This window comes from Taurulus bubalis (genome assembly GCF_910589615.1).
Source record: "Taurulus bubalis genome assembly, chromosome: 19".
Lineage (NCBI taxonomy): Eukaryota > Metazoa > Chordata > Actinopteri > Perciformes > Cottidae > Taurulus > Taurulus bubalis.
Window position 1 is genome coordinate 13,558,586 of NC_136607.1, and position 22,266 is coordinate 13,580,851.

The 22,266-nt window shown below is 40.9% G+C and overlaps 1 protein-coding gene across 1 annotated transcript in view; it reads left to right on the forward strand.

Annotated features, from left to right (window-relative positions):
• pappaa (pregnancy-associated plasma protein A, pappalysin 1a) overlaps positions 1–22,266 on the forward strand; it is a gene marked incomplete at both ends in the record, with an annotated part of 76,257 nt that overhangs the window by 23,083 nt on the left and 30,908 nt on the right. Inside the window, 3 exons of the mRNA XM_079234681.1 lie at positions 7,114–7,242; positions 7,391–7,482; positions 9,697–9,893. Of these exons, the coding sequence (XP_079090807.1) occupies positions 7,114–7,242; positions 7,391–7,482; positions 9,697–9,893 (418 nt within the window). The remainder of the gene's footprint in view (positions 1–7,113; positions 7,243–7,390; positions 7,483–9,696; positions 9,894–22,266) is intronic.

Here is a 22,266-nt window from a genome sequence, read left to right on the forward strand (position 1 = left end):
GCCAAACATTTGTTTCCTAAGTCACAGGTCAACCATTGCCCACATTTGTTTTTTTCCATGTTCCATGAAGCAAGGGCAAACAGATGGCTTGTTAAAGGTATTATCTGCACATTGTGGTGAGAGTTAAATGCTTTGCTTTCATGGAATGTGCTGAGTCGATAAAGATTGTGCTATACATGGCACTGCTGCGTGTTGTGCCATCTCACTATTGTTCCGTCAGCGTGGTTCACATGAGAAGGAAAGTGCTTGATAAGAGCCAAAAGGGTGAGTATGCATGTTATGTAAGATGGAGTGATGATACTTAAGTTCCATAAAGTGTCCACACTCAACGTCCCGGTGGCAACGCTTTGTCTGAAGGCTGCCTGCAGTAGGGATTCTATTTTTTTTTTATTTTGGCAAACTTCCGTGATCACTGATGTACTGGAGGTAGTTTCACTTCTGTGGTGTATTTCACTAGCTGTGGTTGCATTCCAGTGGTAGTGGTCAGTGGCCCTGGCTGACTTTTTTCTGTTGTGTGGGCACATGGGATCTTATCTCCATTAAATGGTCAGATAGGTTTAATAGCAAGTATGTGTGTTCCAGCCATTAAAGTCTTTAACTCACTCAAATGAAGACTAAGTGTAACAACAACACAAATATCTGATATATATATATATATTTATATATATATATATATATATATATATATATATATATATATATATATATATATATATATACATATATAGAGCGAGAGAGAGAAAGAGAGAGAGAGAGAGAGATATTAATGTCTACTTGAGCAGAGAATTAAGTACTCTCCCTCTTTGTGTGTTGTAATTTGAGCTTTTTCTTGCTTTGTTGATATGGCACCCTTTTAGCACTGTTATGAGCCTCCAATTGTCGTCGTCGTTGAGAAGTATCTCCTATCTTGCACCTTCAGATAAATCATTTACCTATAACTAATTTGGAACAAAACATGAAAACATATTGACAAGATAAAACACACAATTGCGAGAAACACGCAATAGGAATAGTTTGTAGTTTTCTTTCAATGTTTTGAGTTACTCTTGATTGTTCATAAAATGGACATTTGTCTTTATACCTGACTTATGCTATTGATATAGGGGAAGCAGTTTGTGAATGTATTACTATGCCCGAGGATCTGTTTGCATGTCATGGCACTACCCAAACCAAGTAAGTGAAATGCAAACGCAAACAGGTTCTAGTACGTAGTATTAATGCTCCATCATCCTCACTGTCTGACAACAAGCATAGCCTTTTGGCTTGGTGGAGTAAAGAGCAAAGTTCATTCAGATGTTTTAGCATGCAACAAATCCAATGTGAAGGGCTCTGTTTGACTGCCTTGGTGCAGCTGCTGAAATGCTTTTGTTGACCACACAGTAAGCTGCTTCTTCGTGCAACATGTTTCCACGGGGTTGGATAGAGTGATGGAGGTCTTGTTTTAGGTGACTGATTGACCTGTCACTGGCCTTCATCTAAACTGGGGCAAACTGAGTATGAGGACAACTGACGATCTTGGCTCCAACCATGGGTGGTGGTTAGTTTGGAATGGCTGAGGGCTGGGAGGTCAGGGTGACAGAGTAAATTATGGTGGGGAGTAAGAAGGGTCAAGTGAAGATGGGATGCTTGGGTGTCAGGCTGGACAAGTTGGGGGTAAATCATTGCTAGGCTCAAGAGGGGCAATAGGTGATGGAAGAGAACCTTAGGGGGTCGAGAAAGTATGAAGAGAGAGGGTAGGAGGATTGGGTTAGTTTGACCTCATCCCTCTGAGGCCGAAAGGCGGGGGTGCCTTTCGGCTAATCCTCTTCCTGATGTGGGTTTCAGAGCTGTCATTCAGTCAAAGCCTATCACAGAGCTGATGTGAAGAGACCTCCCAGCCGAAAATGAGAGCGGTTATCCCCCCCAAGCATCATTACTACCCCACACCCCTCTGTAATCGGACTCTACCCTGGTTCTGCACAATTCTTCCACATTATACCCCCCATCTATCCCTTAACTACTCTGCTGCTGCTTGAGAAATTAGACTACCACATGTCACCTCTTAAACATACACTTTCTAGCTAATAGTGATAAGTAGTGCTGCGCTCTGGCAGTAATCATTGTGAGTATCATCTGCGTGTATCAAAAAGGCACCAGTATATACTCCGACAGTATACTGTTTCAAGCTCCTTTTTTCATTTTTTACACAACTATTTCTGTTACTGTATATACAAATCCGTACAGCACTATAAAGTAAATCTGAAAATCTGTGCCCCAACCGCTACAAACTCTTTTGCCAACGAACATTGGTGGATGACATGTCATACAAAGTAATAATTTATTTGCCTTAAGTGTAGAACAAACTTCACATTTGTTTGGGAAATTCAGCTATTATTTGGAAAAAAAACGTAAGTATTCCGTGGGACAATTTTGGTTGATTGTCAATGCCATTAATGCCAAAAATACATTTAATATCTAAGCTGTAAGAATTTTGTATTTGATGTTACTAGACTAACTTTTTGTGTAAGAAATGTATCAATATTTTAAGTAAACTATGAATGTTTTGGCAACCTTTTTTTAAAAATTCCCCGTAATTTTTTAATCTCTCGCATCACTCATCGACTACTGCTTAACAGTTTCTTCCTTTCATAACAGGCCGGCCCACCCTTACTTTCGCCATAAGATGTTGGACATTATAAATCAGTGAAATCCTCCTAATATGAACCATATTCACGAGTTCTAGACAGAGTGCACTGTGTATTCCTCGTGGGTAGTCATGGGGTGTCTGGTACCCTTACCAGAATTTTTCTAGCCCTTTGTATCCCAGGAAAGGAAACAGACAAATCATATAAGAATTCATTGGGACTAAAATTGGATATCATAAGTGGGTTTGCGGTTGTGTTTGTGGTGATGAAAGGCCTGCACTGTTGATTTCTGTCTTTTTTTTGTATAATCAATAGCTGTAATGTAGGCAGTTAACAGACCAATCAGCAGTCTATTGCGAAATGAACAGAAAACTTCACCTATCTAGTATTTCTTTTAAAGCACTTATTTTATGTCTATACTTGCAGCATTAGTTTGTTAGACATACAATAGGTGTAAAATGAATAGCAGTAAAACCACAAATGCATGTTAGCTGCCAGACAGAGCATAGCCCTGTTTGTTGTTCTTGCAGGCTCAATCTAAGATATTTTCTCAACTTCCTTAAATTTATCTGCTTTTCTCATCTGAGATTTCTCCGCCAAGAACAACAAGCAGCTACAGAACGGAAACACATCCATATGCATGCTCACACAGCCTAGCGCACACACTAGTAGAGACAGGAACACACACAGATGAACACAGACACACACCAATTCACTTCTTGCTCTCAGTAGCAGGCACATACATTAGCACATGCTTCCATGTGTAATCACCTGGTGCTATCAAAACACGTTGAAAGGCATATTGCAGTGCCTTGTGCCTGACTTTGAGCACGAGCAAAGATAAAACATCTATTCCTCGGGGCCCTGAGAAGAATATCTGGATGCTCGAAGAAGCACCAATAATAAAATCTTATCATGTGCAACAAGAGTAAAGTCCTTTGTAGTACAAGCTGCATCTCAGATCAGTTACATATCCTATCTAATCAATTACAGATACAAAGTGTGGTTTTATGAAGTCTGGTTGGTTGCCGGAAGTCATGTCACAGGATATTGTCCATTACATACACACGTGTAATATAACGTGTAATGTAACGTGTAATGTGTGTATGTATGTATATATATATATATATATATATATATATATATATATATATATATATATATATGCGCCACTTGCTCTGCTTCATTCTTCCCTGCTGCCAGCGTCTAACACAGCATGGCTATTAGCAGTGAGGTCAGGTGGAATCAAGCATGCACCTAATTGGGAACTGGTTGAGAGCTACTTTTAAAGAGTTGTTATCACGCTATGAGGAGTTGCACTTTTGACCCTTTAGCATTATGACAACCAGCTAATATAATATGTTGCTTTGCAGAATACTGAGTCCAGCACACAATGTCAAAACACTACTTGTGGATTAAAGCATGGATATGTCCTTGGATCTGTATAGCGGTACATCTGTAATAATCTCTAAAAACTGTTTCCCATGTGAAGCACAAAGGCCTACAATGGCCTTTGTGCATTTTTTAAGTAGGTCTTTTAGCCTTCATAGCAGACCCAAACATTTGATCTGGGACCATAGAGAAAGGCCACAGTACCCTCACGTCAGACAAAGCAGGTGAGTCCAGAATCATCAACATGCAGGCGTTTTGATGGTTTGATTGGTTGAGGGAGCTGCCTTTGTGGCCCAAGCAGGTCGTAATTCATGACACAGTGGCATCTATTGTCTTGTAGTCCGGGGAATGGTTCAGGTCTAGACCCCAGATTTTAATGTAGACTTGCAAAAGGAAATCAACGTTGGCCATGGACGCAAACCATAAAAGTCATCCTCCTCACATCATGCTACTTCCTCATTTACTTCTGAAAGAGCACTGCCAGTATTCCCAGTTAGAAATGGCTTGTCATGAAAATGTGAACGTGCAAAGATTGCTGTCATTTTTCCAATGTCCCGCTCCCCTAAATATACAATTCTAGGACCTATTTTAGACGTCCCCATTTATTTCTTCCTTTTTCTCTGTTTCTTCTTCTTTAGATTTTTTCTCTGTGTTTTCTCAATGTACTTTTTCATTTTTTTAAATTCTCCTCTCCGTTTACCTCCTCCTCAGCCAGATCTAGTCTCTTTGTATTCGCTTGTTCTTGCATGACCATGTCTCTCAGTGTGGCCTGATCAAGCGGTGCAATTACTTTTCTGTGCATTGGATTACGAAAGCCAGAATGTCACATTATCCATAAAAAAGAAAGTTCATGTGCTCCTTCCTGCAAACCAATATCTGTTTCTCTTCTTTCCGCCTATTCTGTGTTTGCTCTCCTCAAAGATAAAGTCTCCCACAGCTCGACTTTTCCAGGGGCTAAACTAATTCAATTAGGGGGGGGGGGGGGGCATGTTTGAGTGTAGCCTGGAGTTACACCGGCATGAGCCAACATAGCAGAACAGGACACACTGAAGTATAAAAGAGAGTCTGTCAGGTCAAACATTCTGTGTTGATAATAATAAAGCCAACATAAACATCTCATACTAGGCACACATTTTGTTACATGATCTTTAGGTTCACCAGTTTTAATAATTGAGTACAGCAAACTTGAACTTGGTCCACTTGTTTCTGCCGGGAATGTGATGAACAAACAAACGCCATGGACCATAGCCAGAAATGTCATGAAGAAACTACTCTTTGCCATGAATCACCAGATGAAGAGCACGAGTGCATGTAAGCGCAAGCAAACGCTCACTTTAGCACCTTTTTACCAATGCAGTGCATTTGGGTGTGTATGTTTGTACATGGGTATGCAGAATACCTGCTAATATTAATAAACCTTTGTCTTCGTCAATGTGAGGCACAGGCTTATGCACGGATGGCATTTGTTACAACCCCAACATTTCTTTCCCATGTACTTAACCAACCAGCATATATTGTGCTCACTCATTTTCTCTATGTCGGATCTATGGCGCCTCTATAGTGCCGACATAGTCACGCTTACCAAAAACTAAACTGCATTGATTGTTTGAACTCTGGCATCCATCCATTCATCGATTATCTTTAACCGCTTATCCTGTTCAGTGTCGTGGGGGGCTGGAGCCGATCCCAGCTGACATTGGGCAGAGGCAGGGATCACCCTGGACAGGTCGCCAGACTACCGCAGGGCTGACACATAGAGACAGACAAGCATTCACACTCACATTCACAACTACGGGCCATTTGGAGTAATCAGTTAGCCTGAGCTGCATGTCTTTGGACTGTGGGAGGAAGCCGGAAAACCCGAAGAGAACCCCCGGAGAGAACATGCAAACTCCACACAGAGGGAAACCCTGGCCCCTCTTGCTGTGAAGGGACAGTGCTAGCCACCACACCACAGTGCAATCAAAATACAAATTTAAAGAAACAATGTCTCAACCTTTTGTCTTCAGTTTGTACACCCAATCACACCCGGATACGCAACCTGTAGGGTCAAAAACTCTGAAAGCCAAAAAAGGAAACCATGAAGGAGAAACCATGACCATAAGAGACAAATCAAGCTAGAAAATGAGAAACCAAAACTATAAGCAAAAAGAAAAAAAAGATAACTCAAAATGGAAAGAAAACTGTAAACAACATAGCTGCAAATGAGTGCTGGTGTAAATAAGTAAACTCTCCGATTCTTTGCTTGCCTTTACTTGTTTATTTTTGTTATTAGTTTTGTTTCCTGTTAAGAAAGTTGTTAAGATTAAACAATAATGTGAATTCATACGAATGACCCGTGTCATTGACTTGAAGCAGTTTTGAACCAATAAGCCTCGATAGTTAAAAAATAGCCACCATTCAACAGGAATTATGAAACCTGATGGTAATACAAGAACAGATCAGTGAGAAAAAAGCAAGCTTAAAATAATAATAACTAATATCCCGACAGCACCCTCACTTGCACTTCTGTTGTTTCTCATTTACAGTTTTCTTTTCTTCAGTTTTGTTTTGTTGCTTTGCTTATGGTTTCTCATTTACAGCGTGGATTTTTTTTTCGTTTTCGTTTATGGTTTTGGTTTTCTCATTTATGTTTTTTTTCCTTTCAGACTTTTTTTTTCAGACTTCCTAATCATGGTGACTCAAGAAACCATCATGGCGACTTACACCGACAATGTGAGTAGTCCCCTGATATTTCTCCTGCCCATTGTGTATTCATCATGATGGGCCCATGAATCCCTGTGATGAGGAAACAAAACACAGCTGGACCCAAAGCGGGTAAATGCAGTGACTGCATAGGGAGATGTGTGGACGAGTGTGCTGAGACAGGTGTTCTAATTTGTGTTGTCCTAGTTGAGATACCTGAAGATAAAGATTGCTACTACACACACACACACTAGCAAACAGAGCAGTCTTCCTATCGACCCGTTCTCCACAGGCCTGATCCGAGTATCTTCCTCAGTTGCTCTATCTCCTTTCTTTAGATGTGGTCTTTGAGGCTTCACATTATCCTGAACTATGTGGACAAACTGTGATTTCTGCCTCTCTCTCTGTGCAGGGATGTGGCACCACAGGTCGAGTACACATACCAGGTCCAAACCATCTCCGGCCGGAGTGAGAGTGAGCCCTCCCCACCTCTGATACACAAACTGGGGGCACCCTACTGCGGAGATGGACGGATCCAGAGGTAACAGGCACCCACATTCACGCTATCACATATGAAAATATATATAAATGCATGCACAAGAATGTGCAATGAATAATTGTTGTTTTAAATATGCTAATCATCAGCTTTGCATATTGTGTGGATGTGGTACCTTCTCCTGCTATCTTAGTTCCAAAGGAGAGGAATGTGATGATATGAACTCTATGAATGGGGATGGCTGCTCCAGTCAGTGCAAGAAAGAGCCCTTCTTCAACTGTGTTGGTAAGTCATATAGACAAATGTGTTGCTACGGTTAAAACGAACAAGTAAATCAGGATTGTCAGTGGTGTATTGAGTGCAAAGGTGTAGCCAACTTACCTCTCTCAAGCAAGGAAGCTATAAATAAACATCAGAATCAGAAATACTCAACACAAAGAGTCACAAACAGTGGCAAGAGTGGGAGGGGTTGTCACACTTTTCCATATTTCCGAAGGGCCAAAAGTGACATTTTAAATAACATGTACATGTTACATGCAACATTCATCAAATTGTGATTTGACCATCAGTTCCTTACATAACAATGCAGTTTTGTGTTCTTCTGTGCCATGATATTATTATCTGTGTGGATGACTGACTGTCTGCCAGATATAAAATCCCTTTGACCTCCTGTTAAAAAATAAATAGATCTGAAAATCATTATTTGGGTAAGTCCTTTTGATTTTATATAGTTGAGTGACTGGCACCTCCTATGTCGTTTTTTTTAATGAACAGATGGAAGTTTCCTGTCCAGTTCCCCTGCTGTAGACAATCATTTTGCTCCCCTGTTGTGTGTGTGTGTGTGTGTGTGTGTGTGTGTGTGTGTGTGTGTGTGTGTGTGTGTACAGTACATGCATGCACGCACACACACACACACACACACACACACACACACACACACACACACACACACACACACACACACACACACACGTGTCAGCGTCTGTGAAGTGGCCACTTAATTTCTGTCAGATTGCTGGATGACTGCATTTGCTATGTAGTTTTTCCACCAAATGCAGTTCTCAGGAGTGTACATAAGTGTGTGTGTATGTGTGTGTGTCGGATATTGTCTGACAAAGTTATAGTTTTTCACAGAAACCTGACACTATAATAATGGGACATTCTGTCCATCTGTCTGTATGTGTGAGGGAGCGCCTGCTTGTCAGTGTGTTGGCTCGTGAAAGAGGGAGTTGGATGGAAATGTATAGTGTACAACAGGGCCAGGGTGCGACAGTCTGGATTAGCCTTAATAGGCTATTCACACGATTGAGCTGAATTATATCTGGAATTGACGAAATCAAAAAAGTTATTTTCACAGGACCCCACCTGGCGCAACAATCCCAGTGGTTATGTCTCAATGGTGATCCAAGCCACTGTAAACACAGGTGCAGATAAAGATAAAAGAAAGGCAATATGCTGAAGTCATATTCCCATATGCCCGCTGTTGGAAAAGTGATGGTTTTGGAAGGTCAGCTTTGCCCTGCTTTGACATGTTGTCAGTGCAATTTGGGTTGCTGTCTTAAAAAACCCCAAATAAAAACAATACAGTTTGCTTTGACAGCCGCTGGACCTTTCTTGTCTCTCTCTATCCATCTTTGTTCATCTCATCGCTCTCTTTCTTTATCCACATGTCAAACTCGCTTCTTTTTCTCTTGGACCCAATCCCCTTTCCACTTGTCCATTATCTGTATATTCTATTCCTGTCCACATTCAAATACTATGGCAATACCCTTTGTCTTTCTCCTCTTCCAGCACTTCTCTCTTTAGCTCTCATTCTACCTATTACTTCTGCAGCTTTTACGAGCCACTGTTCGAGCTTCCTCATGCCTTGCTCCTTCACTTCTTCATTGCCTCTGCTCCTGCTGAGTGATTGGCGGGAGCATATTCTGTATGCCCCCTCAGTAGCCCCTCGTTTCACCATTGCCAGAGCACAGAACTGACTGGAGTTTTTGGCTTTGCTGGAGAGGGCTGGAATTTCGAGGAGGAGGCCCCATCCAACTTGGCACAGAATGCCGCCTTTCCCCCTAACTGGAACCCCACCGGCTGATACTGCTTTAGCTGAGGGCTGAGAGCAATGAGGCCCAGGCAACCTCCCTGCTTTGCTCCCTTTTCCTCCAGTCCATAAGCTTCCAGATCCAGACCTTAACTCTGAGTGGAATGTCTGTTCAAAGAATGCATCCTCCTTTTTTCCTGCACCTTTAATCCCTTACCTTCCTCCCCTTTTTCATATGGTCCTCTCATCACCTTCCAGAAATAATGGAGATAATAGAGAATAGTATCCTGGAGGCTCAGGGGATACACATGTTCTATAAATAGGATGAAGAAGGAGAGTAGGTGGTAAACACTCACCTTTGTGCAAATGAAAACATGCTACAAGAAAGAGCGGGGTGGTGGCGGGTATATCTAGAATCTGACTGATATTTGAAATTGACACTTTTTCTGTTGTCTGTTTACCTGCAGAGGAGCCAAGCCTGTGTTACTACTATGATGGCGATGGGGTGTGTGAGGACTTTGAGCAGGAGACGGGTGTCAGAGACTGTGGCCTCTACACTCCCCATGGTTTCCTCGACCAGTGGGCCTCCACTGTGGAGGTTTCCCATGAGGAGAAGCTCTACTGCTCTGGTGATGTGACTGCTGGATACCCTGCTGTTACGAAGGTAAGGGCATACACAGTTTAGTGTATTTTTTTCTTTTTTTTCCCATTACACATAACAGTGTGATGTACGTCATCACGTCACAGCTTAAGAAGCAATATAACTATGGAAACATGATATCAAATATTTCATCAAACGACCAGTCAGTCAGTTTAAGAGTCTTCTATCCTTATCTGATATGAAACAAATTGGATCATCATGGATCATTACAGCATCAAAAGACATTTGGGTATGGTATTTGATTAATTGATAATTTGATGCTATTACTCTCTCATCCATAAATCTTTTACACCATCATTACAATGAAGCCCCAATTGTTGCGATATTGTTGCAAAAACAACTGACTTTGCTTGTTTGACAGTAATTTTAGAGATTGGGAAATTTAATTAGATGTCTCTTAGGGAGGGTACAGAAGTTTGCAGCTCTCATTAAAGTAATGCTTATTGAAGACAAGAGAAGAAGCCATTGATTCTATGTAAGCCTGGTGGAAGCATTGATCTGCTGATTGCCCAAAACATTAGGAGGAGGCATATATTCATGTACACACACACACACACACACACACACACACATACACGCATACGCACATGCACACGCACACGCACATGCACACACACACACAAGCACACACACACACACACACACACACACACACACACACACACACACACACACACACACACACACACACACACACACACACATTAAAGTGCATTAAGGCTCAATCCCATTTAATCTCCTCTCCATAATATGAATGTTCGAAGATCAAGAATGTTGTTGAAGTATACTATTTCCTTTAAAGCCCTCTTCATTATTACAATGTTGTATTGTTATTGGTATTCGTTGTTCAAACCAATTGTTAAAAGAAACATCCCCTAATGTTAAGAGTATGCTTATCAATACTTTAACCCTCCAAAAGAGAGACAGTGCTCTCTTTTTTCTAAATGTATATTGTTTCCAAAGTCAATGTTTGTTTGTATTAAATAATCGTGATCTCAATATTCCATAATTAAGCAGACCTAATATGTGTGTTGTTGGAAGTGTGCGTCGTTTGCTGTCGAGCTTGTTCCCACTGCTGCTGATGCATTTTACAAAGGTAATGCACTAGGTATTATTGAACAGTTGTGGTCAGGTGCCTTGCTCATGAACACTTTGGCAAGGACTTGCGCAACAAAGGTAAGAGATTGACCGACACAATTTAATACATTTGATATTTGGTATGCCACAACTTCTGTTCGAGCCTGTGTTCAAAACAACAACATTACAGATAGTTTATTCTATCCAGTGGAACATGTCCATATAACCATAACAAATTATTTGGGCTGTGAAGGACAACTTGTTCATAGAAAAAAAACGCTGTTCTTGACAAGAACACACTGTTCCCCAAAGATCATATGTGATGAGATCACCTCATTACAAGGCCGCTGACTGTCCACTATGTGGACACCGGAGTGCATGTGGAGTGCATTAAAAAATTTGGTCCAAAGACCATTTTTCTCACCAACCCATGTTGATGAATTCGCTGCCATGTATTTTCCCACTCCAGTATCATGCACGACAGCAACATCAAATGCCATCTCTTCAAACCAAATTAACTTTAATGACTCTGAATCCTTGCAGCGTCAAGCACGCACACACACAAGCAACAAATCTGCTCGCACAATGGTGCACGCACACAATCATGCCCACTTGTTTGCTTATTGTAGTCCCTCTCAAAACAAAGATAACATAACACAGCCTCGAATAACTGAGTGGAGATTCTTGTTCAGGCAGTGCTTTTAAGCAATTGGGCAATTGCATGCATGTGGCTACGGAGACTGTCCTGGAGGCTCATGCCACAGATGAAGCATGAGAGGATCTGGAGATGAAGACCAGGCTGTGGGCTTTCCTTTGTTCATGGATCCAGTTTAAATGTGGCCACTTTAGAACAGCATATACAACACCACAGTGGCTGATCAGCAGCAAGACAACATTATTGAAGATGTTACCTATTTGGAAGAGGCTTTTAGTGATGTCTCACATCTGGTATTATAATCGCCTGTTTTTGCAGACAATAGCTCTTGATTACACCCAGGAATCAACCATAGTGTGCCCAAATAATAGTCTTTTTTTTGTTTGGCATCTGGATCACATTCCCTATCTAGAGTTGGTTGGCCATTGTTTACACAAGGGGTTTGATTTTACTTTGATTTGTTGGTGGAAAGGGATGTGAATGGCCCATTGGCACTTGACGTGAAATCCAAAGTTCAAGCATCAGAGCTGCATAGTTACTTAAGATGATATACTCTTGATCAACAATCTTTGTTGAGATTTGTATGTCTTTTTTTCTGAGCAATATAGCCCTGTGGCTTTGCAGATACAAACTCACATACAATATTGCCCTTTAATTAAAGAAGCTTAGTGTTGGGGTCGTAAATTGCTTGGAGACTTAGTTGACTGTCATCAGTAATATAATGGCGAGGACTGAGAAAGGTAACTGCAGGGCATATTTCCTGTATTTAAAGAAGACAACACTGAGTAATTACTTCTTGTGTACTTTATATTTGATATGGAAAATTAGTATGAGCTTATTTTATGAAGTCACTTTATTGCAGCTTGTTAAGTATATGGTCGAAATCTTGCAGCAACCTGACATTAATGTTGAAGACCAGCATCCATCCCACAATATGTACCATAATTGTCCTAGTGCCTAGTGTGCTTAGTGTGTGCTGGTGTGTCTGTGAGTTAATGTGTGAGAGAAAAAGACAAAGATGAATAAAGAGATCGGGGTGGGGCGCCGTTATCTGAGGTAACCACCTATGAGCGAACTGCAGAGCTGCGTTTGCTAGCCATTGGGGTACACCAGAGTGACTGGCATGCAATAAAATGCATGCGGCTAACTAGGCTGTGTAATAAAAGCACAGTGAAGCTAGCATAACAAAAGACAATTTGAACTCCTTACTCAAACTATTACTTAGTAAACCTACCATGTTGTCAAGCAGTTACAAAAATGACCGTGAAAGTGAGTCTGTGCTAGTTGTAGTCACAGTTTATCAGAAACCAACAGCACATTGTCCTGCCTTGTTAATAGCTCACTTTATCCTTTGAGATTTAATCATGCTGCCATGTTCGTGGGTCACAGCTCTTTGGTAGACATTGGCCTAGAGATGTGCTTTCCTGGCAAAAGACAATGCTAAAGTGTAACCAACTCCCTGTGTGTTATTTTTTCTGAATGAGTTTGTTGGGGGTCGGAGATAGTACATAATTTCCTCCTGATGTAGTAAACAAGTCCCGTATTGGTTTTGTGTATCAGTTCCGTTTGATGTCTAAAGACGGTGTTGATACTGCGTGTGTGTATGTGTGTCCGTATCTGAGAGAGAGAGAGGCAGAGACAGAGAGAGAGAGAGAGCCAGGCGGGTTGCAGTGATAGGGATCTTTGCGGATGCAAGAAAGTAACAACAGAGCAAGAAGGCACTTGAGGAGAAGGAGAGATCATGTATCTGCACGAAAGCTCAAGTGCTATTTAGTTTTGTGTGTGTGTGTGTGTGTGTGTGTGTGTGTGTGTGTGTGTGTGTGTGTGTGTGTGTGTGTGTGTGTGTGTGTGTGTGTGTGCGTAAGGGGTCTTCACATAAGTATATTTGTATTATAAAACATAGAGACATCGATACAGAGAAATACTGAAACACATCCTTGTATCCATTAAATGCCATGGTGAATGATATTCTCAACACACATCATTTGTGCATGAGAGCTGAACTTTTTTTTTCTTAACTTCTAATTCTTCACGCACCCGAGCAAAGCCAAGGAGAAGGATAGGTCAATGCTCCCACATTGAAACACTGCTGAGAGAGGGTTTACCTCCACACATACACTTTTCTTTTTTTTTTACAAACTAGCTATGTAGCCGGCAGTTTACGTTAGCTGAATGTAAATATGTACTGAATCTTTGCAGGATGACAGGCGTTCATTTTTTGGTCCCACCACTAACTTGTAGAGTTATGCACACTGTATAGGTACTGCAATGTAAATGCTTTAGTAATGTTTTGTACTTGTATGATACAGAAAGTGTAGTCGCGTGAAAAGGGAAAGAATAACATGCAGGTTGAGAAAATTTCTTTTTTTTGCAACCAGCAAAAGTAAGAGAAAAAGGGAAAATGATATACTAAGATGCATTATATGATGGCTGATATGATATATTAAATAATGTTATGAGTCAAAAACACAAATGACAGTGGCAAATCATACCTTCTATACTGCCCACAAATAAATACAATTACTAATGAAAACTACGGGCGGTAAAATATATTTCCCCTGCTCCATCTTTGAAAATTATTTGTGCACACATCGGACGTCACAGAGGCAGTCTCTTTATGAGCAACAATTATTCATTGTGTGGAAACCAAATGCAACCAGTTCAACGAGATGCAACCCTGAATCAAAACCAGCAATAAAAATGTCTACGTCTGCCTCACCAATGACGCTCACAGGCGAAATCCATCCTCCTTTCCTTTTGAATGCATTTTTCAATACAGTGATCATAAAGCTGATCCCTGGTTTTAAGATCAAACATAATTTGCTTTTCAATAGCTATGGAAGCCGGGATTGAGTCGGGATTGTCCTGTTCCGCGGAAAATTTCTTTTGACAGGGATCGTTAAAACTAAACATGTCCGTGCATATAGCTGATGCATGCGGTCACAAAGTCCTTTACGTTGGAGAAAGAGGAGGAGGTCAGATCGCTTCTTTCAGAATGTTATTGTGCAACCTTTTGTAGTGTGAGCCAGTCTCTCCCTGAGCTCTCCCTCCTGTCTCATCATATATTTGATCAAAATGTTCCCTCTGTCCCTCATTGCTTTTCATAAATGTGTCCACTTTGGCCATAAAAAAACTGTATGTCAAATTACGTATTCTGTGAAATGCCAAAGAGCATATCTGCATGTGCAAACATTTTGGTAAAAGATTAAAGCAAAAAGCTAAATTCAAAGTTGTCCAGGTTTGATATGTAGCCTCAGCACTGTGTACTACAGCACCTTAACATTCATCATGGTGTTAAACTATGTAATAAAACAGATATTTAGGAGCATCCTTCTTTTAAAACACAGTGCACACTAATCATGATGAAAAATTCCACCTGGTTGGTGCCACGCTTGGCAGTCGCTTCTGACATATTTAATCAAGCAGCTGTGTTCGCTTTGGCGATCTAGAAAAGAACGCAGGCAGGCCAAAAAGGAAGAAGAAGAACATTTGACGTTCCCAAAATTTTGCTACACCTTGAGATAAAACCAAATTTAGGGCATGTGTATAACAGTATGTGAAGAGGGCCTGTTGTAACTCTTCCTTTGCCTTGGCTTGGACTCTGTTCTCCCCCGAGGCCGTAACGGCAGCACCGTCATAGCACTGGACTACAAGTATTTTTCCCCATGCATTCACATTCCTCGAGTCACATCTTTAAATTTGCTGAATTTCTCTTTTACGCCATTGTCTGCTACAAAACGACGAACAGGCGACAGCTGTGCAGTATTGCCGACATCTGATCCTCCAGCATTAATTACAGCCTCAAGGGATGCTTCCCTTATTTCTTCTTTGATCTTCACGCCAATCACATCGGTAATAGGACTTATCAAGACATTCTGTCATTAACTTGAGGTCAAACACCATATGGACACCAGAGAATGTATGAAGTAAATCAAGTTTGAATAACTATGAATCCCCAAAAATGATCCCAAAAAGACCTAACAGCCAATGCAAGTGTTTAATAGTTGTTGTTTTCTTCTTTTTTTTGTGTGTGACTTTTCTGGTCCCTTTTCCCATGTCAGGCCAAATCAAAATATTGAAGACGTTTAATATGAAGACAGTAAGGTAGCTTCAGCTTATCTAAAATATGCACCTTTCCTTCCTGATCAAGCTCACATACAGGTATGCACTCAGATAGAGACACACAGGCAAACACACACTCTGCCAACTCTATGCAGGATTATAGGGCAGGTCCATAGGGAACTGAAATGTACTACTGCTGTCTTTGTGGAGCAGAACATAATGTTCCCCCACTACCACACCATGGAATATTGTGAGCCAGCTTCACTTGCTCTAGGGGGATTGGATTGGAGAACTGGCCCTAGCAACTAACCTGTATGTGTGTGTGTGTGTGTGTGTGTGTGTGTGTGTGTGTGTGTGTGTGTGTGTGTGTGTGCACATCATGTGCTTGCCTTCATGTACATGTGTGTAGATGAGTTTGTGTAAGTGGGGAGTGTGCATGTGCATTTAAACTTTAAGATCAAACAGGAAGCCAGGTGATTTCTCCAGAGAGGGCTGCTGCCCAGGCAATCTCTGACGCAACCTCTGGGCACCCCTGGAGAACACTCCCCTTAATTATACATAAGCAACAGAAGGGATAACATTTTAGTCTTCTCACGCTGCAAGAAATTGCCTATATATGAAGTTCACCCATCTTCAGATGTAAAACAAACATATGTGCATGAGGTCTGAATTAAATAGCCACAGTCATCTTAAGTTGAGTCATTCTTCAGAGGGAAAGGAGACACTGTTTTGTTATATTATTCTGATCGGTAAAAACAAGGAAACAATAGCTGGCCCAGATTTGTTCCAGGTCCCAAAAAGCAGGCAGTGTGCACTTCAGCGGGGATACATGCATACTGTATAGGGTCTACTGCTGTGCAAACATACACAATTACACATCTTCCTTTTCCTCTGTATCTAAATGCAAACACACAGGCACAACGTGCACACACTGTCGCACAAGCTGAAACACACACGTACAAGCCCACAAAATAAAAGCTCGTACAGTAGCCGAGCTGTTGCTTTCAGCAACACAGGAAGGCCAGCTCCTCTGGCACTGTTTCTTCCACCAACATTCCCCCAAACCACACAGCCCTCGTCAGGCACAGTGCCAGTGACATAAGCGTGTTGTAACATTAAAAAGAAACCTCTGGGATGGCGTTCCTTTTTCCCTTTTACTTTTCCCGTTTCAATTATTATTGTGGTTCTGCCATGTGGAAACCTCATTGTGAGGTGTATTTGTTTCATGGCACTGATGACCTCGCATAACATTTTCATGCTGTTAATATGCAGGAGTTTTTGGCCCTGTTTTATGGAGCATAGGGGGCCACTGACTGAGGGACATTTATGTTCTCCGCAGACCCATCTGTTTTCAACTTGCTGGCATTGAACGCTCACCAATCTCTATACATTAGTTTGTGGTCCGTGGTCCCTACCACCCAGTCACTACTCATGTCTGCCCTGATGAGAGTGGGATAGGTAAACTGCTTAATTGCACCCACTCACAAACTTTTACAGCCCCATTCTCAGTAGGCTGTGGAAGTGGCCCATCATTAGCCCTGGGCCAATGAGATGGTGAGCTTCAGTGGGTATGGGTGGGGCTGGGTGACAGGACATTACCTCACACACCAGGCTCTCACCAGCATTCCAGTAAACCATGGGATGGTGCTTGGAAACTCATACTAGTTTCTCTCTGTTGCCCTTTTTCTCCACAAATGCCTCACAGATGCTCACTACTGCTTTCCATGCTCAGGCTTCAAATTCATATACAGTGTATGCATTTCACGAAGAGACATGGAGGAACGGAAAAGAGGAAAAAAAAATACCCTTTGTTGGGAATAAACATATTTTAGGAGGTGCCATGATGGGATAAATATTATTTTGGAATTTTTTATTTGCATGGGTCCAAAATGTCCATATCTCCAGAAAAATAAAATAAAACGTACAGACCTCACAGACAGGATCAAAACAATACACTCTCAGCTTTTGGTGTAACACTCACACTGAGTCAAATAAAGCGATTCGATGGATCACGCAAAATTAATGAACAAATTATGTTAACTGTTAAAGTGAGTGACTGAAGGATGGCAAAAAAAGAACCTTGAGACGTAAGACTTAAGAATAATTTTGGGAACAGAGAAAGATGGTTGACAGAGATAAAGTATAACAGTCCTAATAACAGAAAAGCTCTTACAAGCCTGCATACTTTTTGCATACTTTCGTTTTGCATACTTCATAAAAACATACATGGGACATAGTATGTGAGACATTATGTTGTCATGTTGTGTCCTCGTGTCTGTCTGTGCTTAGATGCCTCTCATGATTTCCACTTCACAACTCAACAATACATTATCAAATTCTCATATGTACATAATTTCCGCTTTATGCTGGATTCCAAAACCTACAGATGAAAACAAGACAGATTTTTTGAGAAGCTGATGCATCAGCATGCTGCTGACTGAGTTTATGTATTTATACCACAAGTGATTTATCAAAACATTGAAACAGAAATATTTGCTAGTTAATGTATCACAGCAAATAGTCAATTATTGACCCTATTAGGTGTGGCATGGCTTTATTATAAGAGAACATGGCGGTGTGAAACATGATCTCTCTGTTCTTTGTGTTGAGTAAAGAGACCAGAGTACAGTGCGTCGGAGAAGTCCTCAGTTGAGCTAAGATTCTTCTCAAGCTCCTGTGCTCCTCTAATGTTTGGAGGATAAAGAGAGGATCTTTGTAGGGCCTCTTAAATGTTTGAGGGCCTGAATAGTCTTCTGTAAACATGTGACCCATGTTTGTGTATGTGTCTGTGAGGTTTATTGATTTCAATCAAAGATAGGACATTTGGACAATCTGGAAGCTTCTAGATCTGTTTTGGAGTCAAGGAGGATGGAGCATGTGTGTACGTTTGTACATGAGCATGTGCCCAGTAGAGGTGATCTAACTTGACCCTGGTGCTAGATCTCCATCATAATGGGAAAGGCCGTGGTACATTATGCTATTAGAGGTATTATTATTGTCATTACTCTGTCTTCATTTAAAGCGCCACTTTCCAATTCTCCCCTTTAAAAGTTTATGTTTTGCTTTATGCGCTTCATAAATGTTTTTACAGTACAGACATATTTTCAGGCTAATGAGGCTGACGTTTGCACGCGCGTTCTCCTCAACTTTATCCGGTTTCCCCTTGGCTCATGGCTCTCCTTTTATCTGAAGTGGTGATTTACACCAGTTTGTGTCTACAGACCAGGGATTGGCTGTTTTCTGCCAGTCTGACTGGCCAGCTGGTACAAATTAAGACCATGTGTGATTGTGTGTGTGATCGTGTGTGTGTGTGTGTGTGTGTGTGTGTGTTTTTAAGTTAAGAAGTTGAACTCATGTCAAGAAGTTGTTTTCTTCCAAAAAGATCTCAACATTTGACGTAGTCCTGAGACTGTTACATCCTTGTTATGAATCAGAACAAGAGAAACATGTGTTTACAATAAGCGGGGGTGGTAGAGGCTATAAGAAGTAGTCTAATCATTTTAGTTTAGTTATTTTACTAAATAAGCCTTCCATTTGTCTCCTTGCACAAGAGACACATATTACAACATATTTGCCATACCGTTCTATTACTTTTTCCAACTAAGAGACTTGTTTTGACTTGTCATTTCTAAACAGTCCCTGCTGTGATATTTTAGTGATAATCAAGCAATCCATTTGTGGGTCAGCTGTCAGGTGGTATATTTGATAGGCACAACAGATTACAGATGTTTTTCTCATTGCTGTACAATACATACAAAGGTTATCTATATGATATTCAGAGGGTTAATATAGCAGCAAACAACACTTTCTGTGTACATATGTAGTGGAGTAATATCTATGAGCAGAGTGAAATGACTCTCCCTCTTTGCGTGTTGTTATCCGAGCTTCTCTGCACTTTATTAACACGTGCCTGTTAATGCCTGTTCGTGCATATCAGTGCACGTGAGCGCCATACTGGCTAGCTCATGTCCCAAAGTCTAAATAGTTGGCAATTTAAAATGCACCGTTGTTGTTCATGACGTCTGCATTGTTTTTCTGTTGGCCATGCCAAAAAGTAATTCAATGCTTTTGAAATCTTCTGGAAACACGCATACAAGGTATATTATCATGATTATATTGGCCTTATTTCATACATGTAGACACATGAAAATGCAAACCTTTGTAATCTTTCTTGTCATGCAGTAAATCTTTGTGTGCTATGAATACCACGTCTTACAATAAACAACGTCTTTGATGTCAATTACTTTGTCTTCCAACTATTCTTTTGTGATTTAATATTTCTAATATTAGGGACGAGGTGATTAATCAAGTCTTGTAATATGTCCACGCTAGAGAAAATTGCATCTGTTTTGTATTTGTTCTTATTGGATTCAACTGATATACCTGCCGTAAAAGTTACATTTGTAATCGTGGAGACAGCTTAAAAAATTGGGCTGAACAAAAGGCAAGCCAAAGACATACAGAGAACAAGTTTATGCAATAATAATACTGGGATGTTTTGTGCAGATGTTTATGTCACTCTCATATGCTGTATGTATCCTTCGTTGCTAAGTTGGTTGAAGCAGCCTTTGTGAATTGATAATTGTTGCCATATGCGATGACCTTACACAATACGTGTCAAATTATCAGGTTTTGTTTTTCAACCTGTGACAAAGTGAGTGCTTAAAATATGCTGGGCTCCACTCCTCTCTGCTCACTTCATTACTCAATGCACAGGCCTTTTGCCATCCTTGGGGACTTGCTGCTGGGAATGCATTTATCCCAGTCCTTGATTAACACCTGATTATAGTAGAAATGAGATATATGATTTTTTATCCATGATCTCCAGCAGTCTGGATTCTGTTTTCAACTAGGAGAGAGCTTGCCACTTCCAAAAGAACTGACTGGCTCTAAAATGATTTTTACACATTTTACAAAAGATACAAAATTAAAAAAATGTGATGAAACTTTGTTTACAAATATTTTACCCATAGAATATAATGTGTAATGATGTTCTGCAATTTAAAGCTATGAAAGCCGGTAATCTCAGACTCATCTGCAAAGTAGTGTGATTTGTCAGATTTATAATTAGTTTGGTTCTTGTTATTATTTTATGCTTGTGAAAGCATTTACTAGATTGCTTATTAAACACACATTATTTTGTTTACTTACCATAAGTCATTGTAATGGATGTCTTTACTGGAATATCTCAACAACAACAGTGAGGAAAAAAGCCTTGAAAAGTGTGTTTATTTGAACACGAAGGAAGCTGAATTAGGTTGGATTGACACTGATGCATGTAGGAGAGTGAGCATCTTGATACAAAAGGTTAGCTAGAACAATTTCACTGAAATCTGTAGATTAATGTTGACAAATAAGATCACACACAGCCAAAAGATTAAAAGCAAAGTTAAATCTTGGGATTTCGTAGAAAATAAAATGTGAAAGCTTGACAGGCTGACTGCTGCCTCTGTAATTAGCATGTTCTTCTAGAGTGGGATTCCACCGGGTGCTCCAATTTCCTGCTCCAGTCCAAGGTTTAGGTTAATTGGTGACTCTAATTTGTAAACGTGAGTGAGATAGTGTAAATTGCCTGTCTCTATGTGTCAGCCGTGTGATAGACTGACATCCAGGAGGCACCCAACCTATCGGCCAATGGTTTACCCTGAAAAGGAAAAGTGGGTATGAATGGATGGATGGATGAATGGATAACATCAGAATGTGTGAAACTAAAGTATTGCTTGGTTGACTGTTGGATGGGTGTAAAACAGTATTACCATCACTACCCACACCCCCTCTTTTAGTGCCTAATTAAAATCAATGGCAATTCTATTTAGAGTGCTTTGACCCCTGCCATCGCTGGGGAGGGGGTTGGGGAAGTGTAATGAGTCATGGGAGAGTTGTGAATTGCCTCCTACTGGTGTGATACTTTACAGAGGTGTTTGCTCGAGTGCAGGGGCTTTGGCAAGCCAAGCAGTGTTTGTCTGTCAGTTGGTTGTGAGAAAAACACACCAGGGGATGATGGAGAAAGAAGGAGGGGTGTGTAGGAAGGTGTAGCTAGTGCCACCTGTGTTTACGTGAATAAGACATCAATTGCGGAAAGTGGAAAGGGTATTTTCACCTTCCCTGTCGGAAAAATGGTTGAAATGGAAACCAGCTCCTCTTGACTCCAAATCATTAGCAGCCTAAAGTCGATGCAATGATTAGCGACCGATCATAATGGTTTATTTCATTTACATTCAGCAAAATACTTAGTTTTCTGATGAATGCAAAATGGAGATCAACACAGCTGCACTCGAGCTGGGTCAAAGTCTCATAACGACTGATCTCAGGTGTTTGTCACCTGCATTCCTCATTTATGCCACTTCATCTCTGAGCAGAAAGGTAATGTCATCAGATTCAGGGGACAGATATATAGACAGATAGCTGGTCTGGACAGTTTTCCACGGTGACAGGATCTAGCCTCTCTAGCAAAACTCTCATGTTACTGGTGTCTCATTTCACCTGCTCAGGGCAGCGAGGGGAAACTCACCGTCCTTGGGTATGTGCCCTCGCTCCACTTTGCCTGTGTGAGTTATTGCTCAATAGTCTTTTACAGATGTG